General features: G+C 49.3%; 1 protein-coding gene across 1 annotated transcript in view; it reads left to right on the forward strand.

Annotated features, from left to right (window-relative positions):
* The first annotated feature begins 13,360 nt into the window (after positions 1-13,360).
* ESYT3 (extended synaptotagmin 3) overlaps positions 13,361-19,791 on the forward strand; it is a 52,352-nt gene continuing 45,921 nt past the window's right edge. The window contains exon 1 of the mRNA XM_028518516.2: positions 13,361-13,975. Coding sequence (XP_028374317.1) covers positions 13,640-13,975 — 336 coding nt within the window. The 5' untranslated portion in view covers positions 13,361-13,639. The remainder of the gene's footprint in view (positions 13,976-19,791) is intronic.

The following is a 19,791-nucleotide window of genomic DNA, read 5'->3' on the forward strand; positions in this document are numbered from 1 at the left end:
CCCCAGATAACCTGCAGCAAGTGGCCTGGGAGGGGGCCCAGGTATGAAGACTTGTTAAGGCTCCCAGGTGATTCGGCAGTACAGCCAGGGCAGAGACCACAAGAGGGTTCCATGCCGTTCTGGTCCCTTGGGCACAATGGCTTCTCAGTGATGACTGGTTAGTAGAAGAAACAACTGCCTGGAGGAGCCGTGCCCAAAGCTTCCCAGCTCTTTGTAAGTGGACACTTACCGTAGGTAGCTCCTCTTTTCATCACAGCTGGTCCTTTCAGAGCCTGGCTCAACCTTTTATCCATCTGGTCAGAATCTACCATGACACCGCATTCCTCACACCCCTTCCATTTCTGTGGAAGGCCTAGTGGTACAAAATTAACATGATGTTTATTAAGTGAATTGATAATTATTACAGATATCAGCAGGGGCCTCCATACCGTAAACCCTAAGTGAGACAGGCTCCTACTACCCTTCTTCACTCCCAACCCCACGGCCTATGGCAGCCCCCTGGCCCGCTGCAGTCCTCAAATATTATAGTTCCCAAGGGTCAGGCTCTCAGCCACTTCCACTTCTGTCTGTTCCACAGCCTCCCTACTCTGACGTTCAGCTCCTGCCTCGGTTTCACAAAGAAAGCCCACTCTCAGGAACCATCCCTGAGCTTTGCTGGGCACTTGGGGTGAGGGGGGTCCCTCTGCTCCTGGGCCTCTCAGTTGGCCTTCACCCCATGCTACACATGGCCCTCACCAATCTGTCTCCTCCCTCACCATCAGCCCCCATCCCTCACGCTCTCTCACCCTCCGCTGGTTTGCTCTCCTTAGCTGTGATCCCGTGATCTCTTCCCCGGGCTGAAGTATGGTTCCAGTTAAGAGGGTGACTGAAGTTTCCAGTTTCCTCAGGACCGAGGGTCTTTCTGGGGCAAGGGACCTTCAGTGCTAATACCCAGATAGTCCTGGGCAAACCGGTAGTTGGCCACGCAAGAATAAAAGTTTTCACTTCGTTCTATGACAATACAAATCACTACTAGGTGGGAGTTCTCAGACTTCATCAGCATCTAGGGGGCTGGTGAAAATGCAGGCTTTTCTGACTCAGCAGGTCTAGGGTGGGGCCCAAGAATTCGTACTCATCGCAACTTCTTGGGAATGTGACGTGGCTGGTCTGGTACCACGCTGTTAACCCTGAATTATAACCCACGTTAGGCACTCAGAGAGTAAATGCACAGCAAACTCTAGTGACCAGCAAATGTTTGATTGAGCCCTTACTGTAAGCCAGGCTGTATGCTATTTATGCATATTATCTCATTTAATCCCCACGGGTAGGCACCCTGTGTGGTAGGTGATACGGTATTTGTTTTATAGAGAGGAAACTTGAGGTCCGAGGACTGAGCCTGAACTTGCACCCAGTTCTATCTGGCTGCTCGGTTTACCAACCCACCCCCGCCCTGCGCCACGCTGAGCACAAGCTCATCTCAGCTGGCCACCCCACCCTTTCTCATCTCAACTTGTTCGAGGAAAATCTTTCCATGTGTCTCCCACATCTCCGCCTTCTTCCAAGTGAGCTAAATGCAGACCAACTTCCCCTGGTGACTTGGAGGCAGTGTTTTAAACCTAGTTCACTGTCATGTCCCTGAACTTCGGCGCTGGACTTCCTCCCAAGCACACAGCCTCAAGCCCTGTCCCTCCTGCTGCCTTCGTCCAGCCCTTTCTCAGCAAGGCCAGGCCAGCCCAGCACTTAGCAGAGTAGGTGAGACCCCAGAGCCCTCGTGTGCAGTCTGAAGGCCTCTGGTCTCCAGCCAGTGGGAGCACCCCACAGACAGAGACCCCACTTGGCCCTACTCCCTTGTAGGCAGCCTGGAGGAGTCCTTGTTGAAGGGCACAACAACTGTTCTTTGTTAATATAACAACTCCTCTCCTCACATATTCACCCCCGCCAAAATAAAAGTCTAGAATTTTTGTTGTGTCTTTGTGGTTGGTATCGCTGAGATTCTGACGTTTTTGGTGCACAGAGGGTGTGTGGGCGTGATGGCGAGGGCACAGTACCCTGGCCCAGCCCAGCTTTCCTGCTGGCTGATGACCTTTGGCAAGTTGCCCCACCTCTCTATGCCTCAACTTCCTCATTTGTCGAATGGGGTTGATGATAATAATTGGACTATTGTGTTATTGAGCTGTTGTCAGGTTTGAATTAGATATATATTTTCAGAAGGATGGCTGGCACATAGTATCTATTTAAATGTCAGTTAGCCAAGATCCCAGAATCAAACCACTGAATGTTTTTGGAGTGCTTACTAGTAACTACAGTGACCACTTATTGAACCCCCTGGCAGTCACCCAGTGAGGCTATCTGGCTACAGCTGATTCCTAGGCCCAGTAAGAGCCAGATTTCCATGGTCCAAAGCTCAAAAATGTTAATTCTTCTTCCTTCTCTGTGAGGAAGATTTTCAGATGTGACACACATTTTTTCTGAGGCGCATGGTATCAGAGGCTAGGGAAGGCGAGGAATTTATTGACAGAGATGACTCTTTTTGGTTAGGAGAAGAGCTGAATGCCACTTTTCGAGGATTGCCCAGCCCAGAGGGCACTATTGATTGACAGGGCATTTCTGTGAATGGCGCCCCCTGGCCTGCAGGGCAGCTAAGGCAAGTGCTGAGAGCTTTTCGCCAGGTTACTTCTCATTGAGTCTGATGAGGAGGCATTAAACATCTCTCAGGTGAGGAAACGGGGCTTCAGAGAAGTTAAATAACTCTCCTAAGGTCTCACCTGCCCAAGCGGCAAAGCCAGGACCCTAAGCGTATCCTCCTTGCAAACCCCAAACTGGGCTCAAAGGACACTTCTCATAAACGACGTGGCCTTAGCAGTTATTCCAACTCTGTGTGCCAGAGCTCCCTCATCTGGATAACAGGGCTCCTACGAGTCCTTATCTGTTGCGGGGATTACATGACGTGGTGCATTCAAAGAGCTTAGACTACTCCCTGTCACACATAGAAAGTTCTCAATACTCCAGAGTTGCTATTTTTAGCATTATTATTGAAGTAGCTCCAGCTGGTATTATTATCCACCTTTGAGGCCCCCTCCCCACCCTTGCTGCCAGCTTGGAGCGCGCGGGGGAAGCCGGACTAGTGTTATTTTTGTCCACCAGGTGGCAGCAGCGCAGAGCGAGTGGGTCCGTTCCCAGCCTCCTCTCTGCCAGGGGAGCCCTCGCTCTCCCACGGAGCCCCAGCCCCCCACCCAATAGCAAAGGTCAGACCCCTGTACTGCCTGCCCGCCCGCCCAAGCTCTCACCCCTACCCTCTGGGACTTTCTGCCCTCTAGGGCTGCTTGTATCCAGATAAATGTACACCCTGGGGCCTCAGGGTCTGGAACGTAGCAAGTTCACAGTTAATGCTTTCGCACAGACCCAGGCCTTCTCAGAAACGGTTTGATGAAGCCCTGTGTCAACTTCTCCACCTCAGACAAGGCTGGCTCCTCTGAACACTTCGCCCTAACAGCCAAACCCTAATCCCTCCTGGCTGATTTTTAAATGCCCCCCGGGGATGGATTGCTTCATCTGCTTCAGGCTTCCCAGGTAAATACAAGGTAATGTGGGGGCCCCATGGAGTTTCAGGTAGGCTCCTCTTGACTCGATTCTCACCGGGCTCCACACACAGTCACTGTCCCACCGCTGCCACCACCTTAGAAGACCCCAAGTCTCTGACCACTGACCTGTTCACGCGGCAGTCAGCGTTTTACAGAATGAGCACCTCAACCACAGATGGAGCCTATTAACAAGCAGATTCCAAAGACCCACGTTGGGCCAGTGGTTCTCAAGGTGAGGTCCTGGGGCAACTGTTGCACATCACCTGGGAACCTGTAGGAAAGGCAGATTCTCCCCACTCTAGGCCTGTGGAGTCAGAAACTGTGGGGCAGGGATCAGCAATCGGTGGTTAACAAGCCCTCTGAGTGATCCTGTGGTGCTGGGAAGTTTGAGATACACTGGCCTGCACTCCCCCCTCATCTCTGGCTGCAGGATCCTGCCCCACAGACATTGCCAAATCTCTCTCTCCAGAGGTCCGGGAGGTCTAGTTCATCATTTCTCAGGGGTTGAAGTGTTTCATCAATGGTGTGGTTGGTGGGTTGTGTGGTGTGCCGCCCGATGAAGTTGTGAGAGGTATTTTCCCATACGATGGTGCTCAAAGCTATTGTGGTTTTAGTTTTTATCTCAATGAAAACATGTTTTCATTACAGTCACTTAGCAACTAGAACCCTGACTTGTGACAACCGATTTCACCGATGATCAGATTGCATGATCCATCTTCCTTCCGACAGCTATTCCATTTTTCCCCTCTGAGGCTAGGAGAGGTTGCACTGAGGCATGGATGTGGCTGTGTTCTAGCGTGAAGGGGGAGGAGATGCAGACCCCCGCCCCGCACCCACTGCCCTGGTGTTAACGAGAGCCCCTGCCCTGGGAAGGACGCAGCTTGGGGTGGGGGCAGCATGGTTCCCGGAAGAGTGAGAGGTACTGACCCATTCTTCTGGAAGCTCACAACTTCAAGGAGATTATAAATGTTTGGTAGAAAGTGTGAACAGTTCATTTCTTTCCCTCCTGGTCACCTCCAAGAGAGGAATTTCATGGAACTCAGCATTGCCATCCAAGTCACCCCAACATATACAGTGAGAAAGGCAAGAGAGACATTTCCTGTGAAAATGGAGCTGGTGGCATCCTGCAAACAAGGCTCTCTCAATGGTGCTGAAAGCTGTCAGAAAAATAGACTTTTATCTAATTACAAGTAAATTTGTATGTTTATTCTCAGAAACCCTCAACCTAATTCTCACGACCGTGTGAATAAAAGTGTAGTGGGTGGAATAGTAGCCCCCCAAAAGACATGCCCACTCCTGCCCTCCAGAGTGTGACTTTATTTGGAATTAGGGTCTTTACAGACGTGATTAAGTTAAAGATCTCATGATGAGAATATCCTGGACTTAGGGTGGGTCACAAATCCAATGTCTGGTGTCCTTATAAGAGAAGGGAGACAAGATCAGAGCCACACAGAGGGGAAGACAGGTGATGACAGAGGCAGAGGTCAGAGCGTTGCATCCGCAGGCCAAGGAGCAGCAAGGACGGCTGGCGCCCACGGGCAGCAGGGAGAAAGGCAGGGAACGGACTCCCTCAGAGCTCTCCGAAGGAACCGGCCCAGCCAACACCTTGATTTCAGACTTCTGCTCTCCAGAGCTGTGAGAAAACAAATTTCTGCTGTTTTAAGCCACCCCATTCGTAGGAATTTGTTACAGCAGCCCTAGGAAACTATGACAAGAACATTCCATGCTACTTTCTGGTAATAAATATGAAAGCCTAGAAATAAAATGGATGATTTTCTGACAAAGCTTTTATGGCCAAATACAATGACCCAGAAAGAGATAGAAAACTCAAACCATTCAGTGATAATAGAATAACTTGGAAACGTTGTTTAAAGACTTATCATTTTATAGGGCACAATGCCAAGATTGTTTACAGCCAAATTTTATATAACTTTCCAAAAATAACTCCCTTGGTATACGAAATGATAGAAAAAAAAAGTCCCTAAGTCATTTCATAAAGATAGAAATACCTTTGTATCAGTCTGATAAGCAAGTAGGAAAAGTAAATGAGAAATTTTACATATGAAAACAGATACAAACATTAAAAACATACTAATCAATCTGGCCATCTGTAAAAGGAATTCTATGCCATGGCCAGGATTATTCAACGTAAGGGCTATTAAAACAGCACTTCCTGAGGTCTGGCTTTGGCAGAAGCCCAGCAGGCTGAGAGCAAGAATGGAGGGGTCGAGCACCTCCCTTTCTCCAGGGAGCTGCCTGACCTTGGTCAGCCCTCTAGAACTCTCCAGGCCACGGGGTTTCCTTGGGAGGTTGACAAGTAGGAGTGAGGAGGTGTTTGGAAAGTGTTGCCAATGAGCATCTACCCTCCTCCCCCCACACACACCTGGTCTTCTACCTCAAGTCAGAGGAGGGGCTCCTGAAACCTGAGAGACACAGGAACCAACAAAAACTCAAGGTCAGAGGCTGGGGCTGGAGCTGCCTTTGTCCAATTAAGAGTGAAGACTGTCATAAGAGAGGCCTGCATTCCCAGCTTCAGCAATGGCATGTCCGTATTTCCCATGGGCAGCAGGTGGACCCCATGGCAGGGAGTGGTGTTTAGTAGAGACTCCCACACTGGGCAGAGTGACAGGCAGGGGACTGGAAGGAAAGGTTGATGCTGCCACCTTGAGGAGGCATTACCTGAGTCAAAGCGCTCTGTAGGTGAGAGAGCTGCAGTGTTGGGGGAGAAACCCCCTCAGTAAGTGTGAGTGCAGCACACCCCAAGGGTTCAGTGTACCCAACTGGTGGGCCTTCCTGCTCCTCATCTCTGTTCTCTCCCTGAGGGCCCTCATCTCCCTGTGATGGTTAATTTTATGCATCAGTTTGACTGGGCCACGAGGTGCCCAGATACTTGGTTAAACATTATTCTGAGTGTGTCTGTGAAGGTGTTTCTGATGAGATGAGCTCTTGAATCGGTGGACTCAGTAAAGAGGGTTGCTGTCCCCAATGTGGGTGGGCATCATCCAGTCCATTGAGGATCTGACTAGAACAAGAAGGCAGACGAGGGGAGAACTCACTCTCTGCCTGGCTGCTTGAGCTGGGACACTGGTCTTCTGCCTTCAGATTAGGAATTACACCCCTGGTTCTCAAGCTGTTGGCCCCAGACTGAATGACCCCGCCAGCTCTCTGGGTCTCCACCTTGCAGACGCACACAGTGAAACTTCTCATAGTCATGTGAGCCAGTTCCCTGTAATAAACAAACAAACAGATCCTATTGGTTTTGTCTCTCTGGAGAACCCTGACACAGCTCTCAAAAACCACTTAGGAAAGACCTGATGCCCTATCCCCACCACAGATTTTCCAGTATGAGGCAGTTAACAAAGAGGGAAAATTTCAATTTGGTAAAAAGTTGGAGTTTAAATGTTGCATTGAATAAGGCTTTAAAGAACATTTTATTTACTTGGGAAGGGAGGAGAAACAGAGAGAGAGAAACATGGATTTGTAAGAGAAACATCCATCGGTTGCCTGTCACACACCCCCTGGTGGGGACCCAGCCATGGGTTCAATTTCACCAGCATCAGTTCGGTTCACAGGCTGGCACTCAGTCCACTGAGCCACACCCACCAGGGCTGAATAGAGCTTTTTAATTACGAAAATGGATCTGTTTTAGACCAAAAGCAATTGGAAAAGCTGAAAGCTGCCCAAGACTTCATCCAGAGCAAGGAAGAGCATTCCCAGAGAGTGGGCTTGAAGGGTGGCAGGATGAGTGTGCTTTCTGTGTGTTTCCACCTTACTGAGTAGAGGCCTGTGCAATAAACTCATTCCCTCAGGAATGCAAGTATGGCTCAGTAGGTGATAATTTCAAAGTTCCGTGGTTATATCCATAGATGCCAGGAAGACAATTGATAAAATTCTGCCCACATTCCCAATAGAAAACACTGGATAAAACAAGAATAGAAAGACATCACCTAAAAGTTTGAGACCATGTACTTAAAACTAACAAGTGATATCTACTTTTATTTTAAAAATTCAGAAAAGTACAAAGAAAAGCAGAAACCATTCATATTCCCATCACCTAGAACTAATAAGTTGGCATATTTGCTTAACTGTTTTTTTTTAAATAATTATTCTTCACAGTATCTGTTTTGTTAAAAAGACTAATAAGTTCTTTAGCTTCTACATTTCCCATACTATTCTTTCCCTCCCCCTATTTTCTACCTACAATCTATGCTACTTATTCTCTGTACTTTTTCCCCCTCTCTCCCCCTCTCACTCCTCTGTTGCTAAGCCTCCATGTGATCTCCATTTCTGTGGTTCTGTCCCTGTTCTAGTTGTTTGCTTAGTTTGCTTTTGTTTTAGGTATGGTTGTTACTAACTGAGTTTGATGTCTTTTTTTACTGGTCATATTTTTTATCTTCTTTTTCTTAGATAAATCCCTTTAACATTTCATATAATAAGGGCTTGGTGATGAACTCCTTTAACTGGACCTTGACTAGGAAGCACTTTATCTGCCCTTCCATTCTAAATGATAGCTTTGCTGGATAGAGCAATCTTGGATGTAGGTCCTTGTCTTTCATGACTTGGAATACTTCTTTCCAGCCCCTTCTTGCCTGCAAGGTCTCTTTTGAGAAATCAGCTGACAGTTTGATGGGAACTCCTTTGTAGGTAATTGTCTCCTTATCTCTTGCTGCTTCTAGGATTCTCTCCTTCATTTTAATCTTGGCTAATGTAATTATGATGTGCCTTGGTGTGTTCCTCTTTGGGTCCAACTTCTTTGGGACTCTCTGAACTTCCTGGACTTCCTGGAAGTCAATTTCCTTTGCCAGATTAGGGAATTTCTCCTTCATGATTTGTTCAAATAAGTGTTCAATTTGTTGCTCTTCCTCTTCCCCTTCTGGTACCCCTATAATTCAGATGTTGGAACGTTTAAAGATGTCCTGGAGGTTCCTAAGCCTCTCCTCATTTTTTGAATTCTTGTTTCTTCATTTTTTTCTGGTTGGATGTTTCTTTCTTCCTTCTGGTCCATACCATTGATTTGAGTCCCAGTTTCCTTCCCATCACTATCAGTTCCCTGTACATTTTTCTTTATTTCACTTAGTATAGCCTTCATTTTTTCATCTAATTTGCAACCAAATTCAACCAATTCTGTGAGCCTCCTGATTACCAGAGTTTTGAATTGTGCATCTGATAGGTTGGCTATCTCTTCATTGCTTAGTTGTATTATTTCTGAAGCTTTGATCTGTTCTTTCATTTGGGCTATTTTTATTTTGTCTTGGTGGCCTGTTAAGTAGTGAGGGGCGAAGCTTTAGGTGTTCACCGGGGCGGGGCAACCCAAGTCGCTGCATTGTGATGCTGTATGTGGGGAAAGGGTCTGAGAGGGAACAATGGTGCTTGCTCCGCTCTCTGTTGGATTTCAGTCACTTCCCCCATTCCCACAAGCTAAGTGGGCCCTTCTGGTGCTGATTCCCAGGTGGCTGGGTTTGTGTACAATCTAGGACCCTGTGGGTCTCTCCAACAAACTCTCCTGTGAGGTTGGGAGTTTCTCTTGCTGCTGCCTCAACCCCCACAAGTGTTTTCAATCAGTGGTTTGAGGCTTTATTTCCCGGTCCTGGGTCCCCAGGTTGCATGGTCTGTTTCGCTCCCCAGTTGTTCCTTCCGGTTTATCTGCATGCAGATGTGGGACTGCCTGCTCCACCAGCTGCTGCCTGGCAGGCTCCACCAGCTGCTGCCTTGCCGGCCAGCCACTGCCTTGCCACAAGTCTTCTCTGCCCAGCTGCCCATCTCCACCCCTCCTACTGGTCTGGATGAATATGTCTTCTTTAACTCCTTGGTTATCAGGCTTCCGTACAGTTCAATTTTCTGTCAGTTCTAGTTGTTTTTGTTTTTAAGTTGTTGTCTTTCTTTCAGTTGTGCAAGGAGGCACAGTGTGTCTACCTATGCCTCCATCTTGGCTGGAAGTCCTCTACTTTAGTTTTAATTTGTACTTCTTTTACCAATTTCTTGCACTAAAGACACAGATCATTGACTTTAAAGTTTTCTTCTCTCTAATATAAGCATTTAAAGCTAGATTTTTTCCTTTTAGCCTTGCTTTAGCTGCATCTCGCAAAATTCGATGTGCAGCATTTTATCATTAGGTTAAAATATTTTTCAGTTTTTCTTGTGGTTTATTTTCCTTGACCCATGGATTAGATAGAAGTGTTTTGTTTAATTTCCAAATATTTCATGTCTTTCTATTTATCTTATTACTGAGCTCTAATTTAACTCCATTGTGGTTGGAAGATATACTCTGTATAATTTCAATTTCAATTGTATGGATAGCACATTGTATACCACATACACTTGAAAATTATATAGTTGGCCATTTTGTGGTGCAGTGTCCTACAAATATTAATTAAGTCAAGGTGTGATAGTGTGGTTCAGATTTTCTAAATCTGCTGATTTTATGTCTGGGTCTATCATTTTCTGAGGAAGAAATGTTAAAACCTCACCCCCAATTATGATTGAAGAATTGTCAATTTTCTCTTTGCTTAATTTTTTTAATGGTAGAAGGAGGAAAAGGAAACAAAGACCAGATGGAACAAAGAGCAGGACAGCGGTCTAAACCCAAATATACCACTTAATACCATAAATGCAAAAGGACTAAAGGTTATAATTAAAGACAGAGATTGTCTGACTAGTTTTTAAAAATGGCCTGACTGACCTTATACCTATGAAACACTTTAAATATAAGAACACAGATGAGTTGAAAGTAAAAGGATGGTAAGAGATACTATCATATCAGCAGTAAGCACAAGAAAGCTGGAGCGATTATATTCATTTCTAGCAAAATAGACTTCAAGACAAGGAGAACTATCAGAGACAAACAGTGACATGTTATAATAATGGAATGGTGAATTCACTAGGAAGACATAATTATAAATGTGTCTGAGCCTAATATCAGCTTCCAAATACATGAAACAATATTTGACAGAACTAATAGAAGAAATAGACAAATCAGCAATCACAGTTGGATATTTTAACCCTGTTCTTAGTAAGTTAGAGAATAGCTAGACAAAAACAAATTGTAATGAAGTGGAAACTCTGAACGATACTATCAATCTTCTTGATCTAAATGACACTTATAAAATATTATACCCAACGACTGCAGAGTACTGTTTTTCATGCATGGAGCCAAGATAGACTATCTGTTGGGCCATAAAACAACACTTAACACACTTCTGAGGATTGAAATTATATGAAGTATATTCTCTAAACACAATGGAATTAAATAAGAAATCAATAACAAAATTTAAAAATCCCCAACTATTTAAACATTAAACAGGAACTTGTAAATAATCAAGGAGGGAGTCTGTGTGGGGGGTGGGGAGGGGGTGAGAACTTTTAAGGTCGAATCTCTTAGCAGATCTCAGTATAATAGAGTATATTTTTAACTGTGGTCACCATGTTGTATGTTACATCCCCAGAAGTGTTTTCTGTTTTTAAAATGATGATATACAAAGGGCCAACAGCATATGAAAAGATGGTCAACATTACTAATCATCAGAGAAATTCAAATCAAAACCACAGTCAGATACCACCTCACACCCATTAGAATGGCTGCTATAAGAAAACCCCAGGAAATAACTAGTGTTGGTGGAGAAATTGGAACCCGTGTGCACTATTGGTGGGAATGTACAATGGAACAGCTGCTATGGAAAACAGTGTGGAGGTTCCTCAAAAAATCAGCCATAGAATTACCATATGATCCAGAAATTCCACTTCTGAGTATATAACTCCCAAAATTAAAAGCAGGATCTCAAAGGGATATTTGTATGTTCATGTTTATAACCACGTTAGTCACAATGGCCAAAAGGTAGAAGTAGCCTGTGCCCACTGATAGATAAATGCATAAGCAAAATGTGCTCTGTACATACAATGGAATATTATTCAACTTTGAAAAGGAAGGAAACTTACACCTACCACAATGTGGATGAACCTTGAAGACAATATGCTAAGTGAAGCAGACCAGTCACAAAAATCAAATACTGTATGATTCCACTGATACGAGGTCCCCAGAGCAGCAGGAGAGGGAGGGAGGGAGGTTTGGCGAGTTAGTATTTCATGGTTTTGCAAGATGAGAAGAGATGGATGGTGTGATGGTTTCACAACAATATAAATATTTAATACCACTGAACTGTCCACTTAAAATGGCTAAGATAGTAAAGACCATGTGTATTTTATCAAAATAAAATTTTTTAAACATACGGATAATGCACAAATACATTCTTTCCATAAAAACTCAAACAATACAGACAAAAAAACCAAAGTTTTCCTTAGCAACTTCCCTATCTGGCTATGCAACTTTATACAAACAGTGTCTTGCTTAATCCTCATAACTATCCTATGATTGAAGTATTACTCTGATCTCTGTTTTATAGATGAGGAAACTGAACTGCTGAGAAGCTAAGGACGTTTTCTGGAGTCAGTAAGTGCTTGGGTCTAGATTTACACTCAGGCAAACGAGTCACAAAGACCCTGCCCTTACCCAGTGCCCTCTCACCACCTCCTGCATGTCAAACTCTGTGCTGGGCACCGAGAACTCAAGATGTAGCAGACAGAACCACTGCCCTTGAGGAACTCCCAGTCTGACGGAGACAGCAGACACAAAGACAATTACTGTAGACTCCCAAGGAAATGCAAGAGTAAAGTTAGTGACATCTACATAGCAGAGGTTATTTGTCTTACTATTTCAAAGGAGAGATGCTTTTATGAGATATTAAGTTTTTCTTTAAAGATGAAATTGCAGATATAGTTTAGTTTTTTACTAAGCTCTCAAGTCACGTGTGACTTCCTCAGAGAGCCCTTTCCAAATCACCCTAGCTGAAACAGCCCTCCTCCCCACACCAGGCACTGTCTCTCACACCAGTTACTGCATTGTCTCCATTGCACTCTTCCTAACCTTTTATATTCTTGTTCTTAGACTGTCTGTGGTCTGTCTACCCCTAGTAGAGTGTCAGCTCTGTGAGAGCAGAAAGTCTGTCTATTCTGTTCACCCTGAATCTCCTGTGCCTAGACTAGTGCCTGACACTTGATTGGTGGCTGTGTTAGTTTCCAAGGGCTGCCGAAGCAAAGTACCACAAACGGGTGCCTTAAAGCAACAGAACTTTATTCTTTGCTCTCCTGGAGATTTACTGTCTGAACTGGGAGATTCAGACCTTCACCTGCTCTGATCATTCACAAAGGATTAGATAGAAACTCTGGGCTCCACGAGTGACCCTCAAGCTCCCTAGGGCTTGCTCATCACTTCTGTTGTCATTCACCCACCACTTGCGGTGCAGGGTGCCTCAGAGATGAGCAGGACTGGCCTGGCCCTCGGAAAGTCTTGGTCTGATGATGCAAGGAATGAAGATCCAAAATAACACCGGCACAGAGGGTGGGGAGTGCCGACGCAGAGGCTGTTCCGGTCACAGGAGGGTCCTTGAGCTCAGTCAGGTTGGGCTGGGGACTAGATCTAAGGTTTATAGTTACTAGAAAAGGGGATACGGGCCTCTAGGGCCCACACTGAGGCTGGGAGGCCTTAGAATGCCCAGAAGAGTCTACACAGGAGCATATATTGTAGACTGGGTGTAGGAAACAGGTTTTAGGTGATGTTTATCTATGGCAAAACATTTGTTCACACGCCTCGGTGAGTCACATACCTCCTGGGGCGGCACCTGGTTCACCTGGGGTTCTAATTGGGTGTCGCCACTGCACCCTCCGCTGACGCCTACGCGGGATGTTGAGGTCCGAGGGCAACCAAGACAACAGTACCATTTTTAGTACCACCCGCCCCAGGGCCTGACCCCGCCCCCTTCAGCTCGGACACGCCCCTGGGGGCGGAGACAGTCTCAGTCCGGGGCTGGGAAGCACTGCCAGCTGTGAATTCCCAGGCCCCGCGCCTGAGTGCGCCCTGCAGGAAACCGAGAGCTCAGAGCGCCAGGAAGGCGACAGCGAGTCCTGCAGGGCCGGTGCCGCTCTGTGGTCTGGTACTTGCCCTTGAAGGACAGGTGTGCCCGGGCATCCGGGAGCACGAACCTGAACCCAAGTGAAGCTTTTGGAAAAGGCAATACGACGGCGACAAGATGCAAACTGAGAATCCCTGCGCCCCTGGTGCCCCAGGGGCCCCTGGTACCCACCGAAAGCAGCGCGCTCCAGGCCCCGAGACACGCCTGTCCAGCCAGCTGCTGCCTGAGCTCTACACCTTCGTGGCGCGCGTACTGTTCTACCTGGTGCCCGTCTACCTAGCCGGCTACGTAGGGCTCAGCATAATCTGGCTGCTGCTCGGCGCCCTGCTGTGGATGTGGTGGCGCAGGAACCGCCGTGGGAAGCTTGGGCGCCTTGCGGCCGCATTCGAATTCGTAGAAAATGAACGCCAATTCATCAGCCGCGAGCTGCTGGGCCAGCACCTGCCAGCCTGGGTGAGCCGGGCTGGGCTGGGCGGGAGTCGGAGATAGGGTGGATGGCCTTGGATGTTCGGAAGGAATCTGCGGTCCGCCGGAGGGAGGGAGCCCGGTGACCCGCACACCTGGTCCCCCACTGCGCCCAGCTCACATACCTTGGGGTCGGTGACTGGGCCCTTCGCTGCCCCTCAGCCTCATCCCCACCTCTGGTTCGCCTGAGCTGGGAGAGGGAACCTGGATCTCATTTAGGGGCCCAGAGCCTGGGAGAAAAGTCACAGGTGGGCGACACCCAGGAGAAAAACAAGGGCGTCTGGGACTGCGGAGTTACCCGGAGGGAACCAGAGGGCTTTCCCCCGCCACCACCCGCCTGTTGATTCAAAGAAGGAACGTGGGGCAAAACGTTGGTTGGCAAATACAGTGACAGAAACTGTAGACTAGTTGCCTCACAGAAGTCGGGACAGGGGGAGGGGGCAGGGCTAGAGATGGGAGTGCAGCAGTGGGGCTGAGAAGGGACTGGGAGAGGCTGGCAGGGCTGGATCACCGGCTTCTCTCCCACCCTCTGCCTGGTAGGGATGCTCGGACCGTGTAGGATGCTCAGAGGGTGTAGCTGCACACACACACCCTCACACTCCTTCTACAGCCCCTCTACAACTACAAACCTGTCTCCTTGATTGGAATGGCCTGGACTACGGTTTCTCACACCCTTCTGGTCCTGAGAATCACCTGGCCCACTTAACAACTCCCAGGTGGGACTGAGGCACCCTGGCCTGTGGCAAACCAGCCCCTGTGGGTGCTGGGGGTTCCTGGCTTCTCTAAGTTCTTCCAGATAGACTCGGCCCCACAGTGGGAGGTGGCCAGTGGCCGCCAGACCCCTCATGTCTTCTGGCTTGGGGCCCGGAGTCTGATCAGCCAGGCCATCAGTTCCTCACACCTGCCCATGGTGGTGGCACCCAACGAGGGTGAGAAAATGTTAGAAAGTCCTTGCAAGACTTACAGCATTAGTTTGCTAGTGTTGACATAAAATACCACAGATGAGGTGACTTAAAAACAAATTTATCAAGATCAAGATGTTGGCAAAGTTGGTTTCCTGTGAGGCCACTCCTGGCTGGTAGACGGCCGTCTTCCCCTTTGTCTTCAGTTGGTCTTCCCTGTGCACACATCTGTGTGCCCACGTTTCCTCTCGTCAGGGCCTTGGGTTAGATTAAGGCCCACATCAAGGGGCTCACTTTAACTTACCCCTATAAAGAGCCTATTTCCAAATACAGTCCCATTCTAAGGTGCTAGGGGTAAGGACTGCAACACACGAGTTTTAGGAGACACAATTCAGCCCATAACCCTAGTATTTAATACATGGATTGACTGTAAATCTTTGTAAATAGATTTATGCATATTGGGGATAAGAGGGCCAAAGACTTTTACTGCTAAGTATGTGCAATACAAAGACATGGTGACCACTTTGCTAGAGTAGCCACCATGGGGTCAGTGTTTGGGACTTGTCTCCTCCAGACCTGGGTCATCTTGGTGATTCTACAGGGCTTTGCATGGGCCCAGAGGGCAGGCCATCTGTCCACACTCCTTGCTCACTGTTGAAGGAACCCAGGTTGCCTGTCAGACCTTTGCTGTGACCCCCACGTGGCCTCAGACCATGAGGGTGGACCCGTGAGACCTCACCAAGTGACAGCCTATCTTTCTGCCCCTTCTTGTATTAGGGAGGTAGAGTTTCTGAAATTGGGGCAAGAATCAGATCTGGTAGGGGCATGGCACCCACCTATCCTCTCCCACCCCGATGCATACAAACACCATAGAAATTATTCTGGCTTTTATTGGGGGTTGAGACGCCCCCCCTCCCGGGGGGCTATACATCCCTAGCCAACAGGGTGCTCAGTCTGATAGCTAAGACAGAATACAAAAAGGTGCCTCCTGGGTTTCCATCCCATCAACCATAAGGCAGGCCTGACCCAGCTGGATGTTGGGACACAGAGCAGGGGGTGGGGGGATGTCTCTCCTACCTACAGGGCAGTCTGGGGCAGACGCATAACAGGTAGCCGCCATAGAGGTCTCAGGGCAGCCTGCAGTCAGGAGTCTGAACAGGGTCTAGTCAGGGGGCACAGGCCTGGAGTGAAGGACAGTATGCCTGGTTTTCATATCAGATTGTCCCCAGACCATAGCCTCCTGCTTGCTGGGCAGAGTGCTGGGAAGGCCTGGCCTCAGCCTGCTTCTCCAGACTCTCCTGGCTGGCAAGGCTGGCTAGTTTGGCAGGCCAGGGCCCAGGTAGCCCCTTGGACTGCGGCAGTGGTGCTGCACTGGGACCCCAGGCAGGAGGAGGCTGGGGCATAGCTTGAAGGTGGCATGCCCAGTGTATGAGGGAGCGTGGTGTGGTCTGGTCCGGCTGAAGTTTTCAGGATAGGCGCAGGCTGGATGGAGGTTGGGCCTGATTCCGTAGGCTGCAAGGAGCCTGTGGAAGGTTTTGGAAAGGTCCTGTAAACACAGCACAGAGGGAGGGGTGAAGCTGGAGGAGAGAGACCAGTTGAACAGTTGATTTGAGCCAGCAGGCTGGTAGGGGCCCCGGGAGGAAGGGATGAGACTCCCAGTGTTTGGTGTCCTCTAGCATAGGGTGAAGGAGGGATCCAGGGGTCTTGCAAGCATCTTCTCATTTGGGGAGCTGGGCGCCCATTACTGGGATTAGGGATTCAGAGTAAGAGGCAGGTTTGGGGAGGCTGGTTGTCTGTGTGAACACCTGTGAAGAGCATGCAACCTGGCCGTAAATGTGGGCTTTCTGACCTGCCTTGTGAAGGTTCACAAGCTGGGAGATGATGTGGGAAACCCGGGACCTGTGCGGCTGAGCAGTCTCCATCCTCCCCCTGCCTCCCGAGGAACGCATTCTGTTTACGGAGGCGGCAAGAGACATGGCTGTGGGTACGGTGGGGCAGCGTGACCCTCACCCACAACTCTGGAGCCCACTGGTCTTTATCCTTACATCCCACCTTTCAGCACGCCGTCTTGCCTGTTCTGAGAGCTGATTTCCTTGCATGGAAGTGGGGTTGATGGCTTATGACCTCCTTTGATATCAAGAAATATTTTTACAAATTCACATGGCAAACCTAGAGCCGACAGACTGAAGAAAAACCTGAGGGTCTCCAGGCCCTTGGGTGTGGCTACCACACTCAGGCCTCACACCGTGTGTGAGTCATCCCTGTACCACGGCACCCAGGGAGTGGGGGAGGGTATGCAGCCCACCTGCTGCTTGGAAAGCACAGGTGGACTGGGTTTACACCAAGTCCCCGGGAGGGCTAGAGGCCAAGGCCAGGTGGAGCTGAGCAGAGACGCCATCACTCTCTGCTGCCCGGATAGGGCGCTCAGCTCGCAATCGGGCAGGCTTTCCCGCCCTGTCAGACGCCTTTGCCACATGTTGTTCCAAGCTGCTGCCTCCAGGTGGTCTTAGTCGTTGTTTCCCCGTGTTGGGTCTCGTCGACCCCACCTGTAAAAACCTGTAAAAGGGAGTTGCTTCTGGTCACATTTCAGACAGCCCTTCTGCTCCTCCCTTGGCTCCCTTCCCTAGAACATACAGCTCAAGGAAGGGATTCTTTGGCTTTAAAAGGGGTTGGGAATGAAGAACCTGTGGTCCCCTTGTCTGACGGATGTACTGGGGCACACGGAGAGAGAAGGCGGGGTTCTCCACGGCTCGTCCTCCGGACAGAGAAGCAGCTGCCGTGTTTATTTTACATGTGAGTGTTCCTCGCACAGTTTTTAGGTCTGTTTTTGAAAAGAGTTAAGAGCCGCCTCAGTCAGACCTCCCTGCCAGGGCTGGGGACTGTGGGGACAGCACAGTGATGGGAGTGGAGTCCTTGGTGCTGAAACCCAGCTCACCCCTCCTCTAGCTGCAGGCCTCCGCAGCTGTTTCCACACGCAGTCGTGGTGAGTGGAGTGTCTGAAAGGCTGCTTGCTCAGAGCCAGGCACAAGTGGGGGCTGTTGCTGTATTCTCAATTTCCCAGGCCTCCTAACTCCACCTTTTCCTACTGTGAACCTCTTTCCCAAGTGTCTGAGCAGCAAACGTGTCTCTCTGGAGCCGGGTGACCACAGCTGGTGGGAGCAGGGGCACTGCCTGGGACCGGTCTCTGGGTTCACGGATTCCAGCTGTGGAGCTCCGGAAACCACTTCCCTTCTGATCTTCAGCGCTGCTCCTCGTGTGTTGGGCTCCTCAAGACCCTTGTGGGGTGACCTTGGCTGCTTCTCTGCCTGCCACCTCCCTTGGCAGGGCCCCGGTGAAAGCTCTGCAGGCCACGCTCCTGGACTCAGGGAGCGGACGGCCCTTCACTGCGTGCAGTGATGGTCATTCAGCAAACCCCTGGCCAGCACACAGGTGCTGATTGCTTTGTTTATCAGACATTTATTTGCCCCTGCCACGAGTGCAGTTTGATGAGAGCCTCACCTAGCTCCAGGTCAGATGGGAGGCTTTTGGGGGATGAGGGCCTGAGGTCAGGTGGAAGGAGGAAAAAACTGTTAGAAAACTTGGCATTTTGTCTGCCTGTGGTCTCAGGTCTGGCCAGGCTGGCTCTTCTGCCAGCTGATAGTGATCAGTTGGCAGCCTTGTCAGGGACAAATTAACCCTTGTGTGTCTGCTGGGCTGGGCTGGGCTGAAGTGATGTGATGTGCTGTGATAGGTCTGGACTTGGAGCCTATGCTCATTCAGTGGGGACCTTGCCAAGGCTCCCTGTCTTCTCTGGGTCCCTGATTTCTCTCTGGAAATGCTGAGGATTTAGGAGGTGTCCAATAGAGTCTTTTGAGCTCTAAGAGTCTGCCATGACTAATCAGTCCCCAGTTGGCTTTTCTCTGGTGCCCACAGGACCCTTTTTGTCCCACCTTTCTGCCTACCCTCCACCTGATTGGGTGCATCTGAGGGATGAGGGCCGAAGGGTGAACCATCCCCCAGAGTGGTGAGTCTTCTGGGATGCTGGTCCGCTGGGATGGTCCCTGGAAGCCTCTGCGCCAGCCATCCAGGCAGACGGCCAGGGCTGAGTGCTGTCCTTCCCTGAGAGTTTGGCATTCCTTCCATGGGCGGAGCCCCAGACTTCTAGGGCCCAGGCTCTCCTGGTCTGTCTTGTGCTGAGACTTTTGTTAATTAGGGGAAGGAAATGCGATGACAGCTCTGAGCTGGGCTGGGCTCTCTCAAATTACATTACAAAGCTCAGTTCTTGGAGCTAGTGTGGTTGGGGGCCACTTGGAACTGGGGACTTCCTACGCATGAAGTCCCCGAAGCCCTGTGAGGTCATTCATGTGGCTTGGAGTCAGGCCTGTCCGCAGGAAGCGAGAGGCAAGGCAGGTTTGGGGTCATGCCTCTGGGTCTCTGCCCCATGTCTTAGTGATGCTTCATGGACTTACATCCTGGGCCAGAATTGGGCAAGAGAGACAGAACGTGGGCCTCCTCCCTCCAGGTACCCAGCACAGGGATCTTAGGCATCCTTTACTCAGTGGGCAAACATCCATTGAGGGCCTGCAGTATGTCAGACGCAGTTCCACAGGCTGGCCCACAGCATGGGTGACACAGGTTCCCTCCCTGGAGGAACCTGCAGGCTAAATGAGATTCAGAGCCTCGGGAACAGCCTTTTCTGACACAGGGTGATTAGTCCTGCAGGGCAGCAGTGCAAGGCCCTGTGAAAGCCTGGGGGAGGGCACCTAACCTGGCTGGAAGTGGCCCAGGTGGTCTCCCACGGGGAGGCGGCACCTTGGTGTTCCTGGAAGCAGTAGGGGTTGGGGATTCTGGGCCGAGTTTCCCGCAGGTTTGGCCACTGGAGCTCATTATCTCATACTGAGTGAGCAGATTCTGGACGGACGG

This window comes from Phyllostomus discolor, chromosome 7 (genome assembly GCF_004126475.2).
Source record: "Phyllostomus discolor isolate MPI-MPIP mPhyDis1 chromosome 7, mPhyDis1.pri.v3, whole genome shotgun sequence".
Taxonomy (NCBI): Eukaryota; Metazoa; Chordata; class Mammalia; order Chiroptera; family Phyllostomidae; genus Phyllostomus; species Phyllostomus discolor.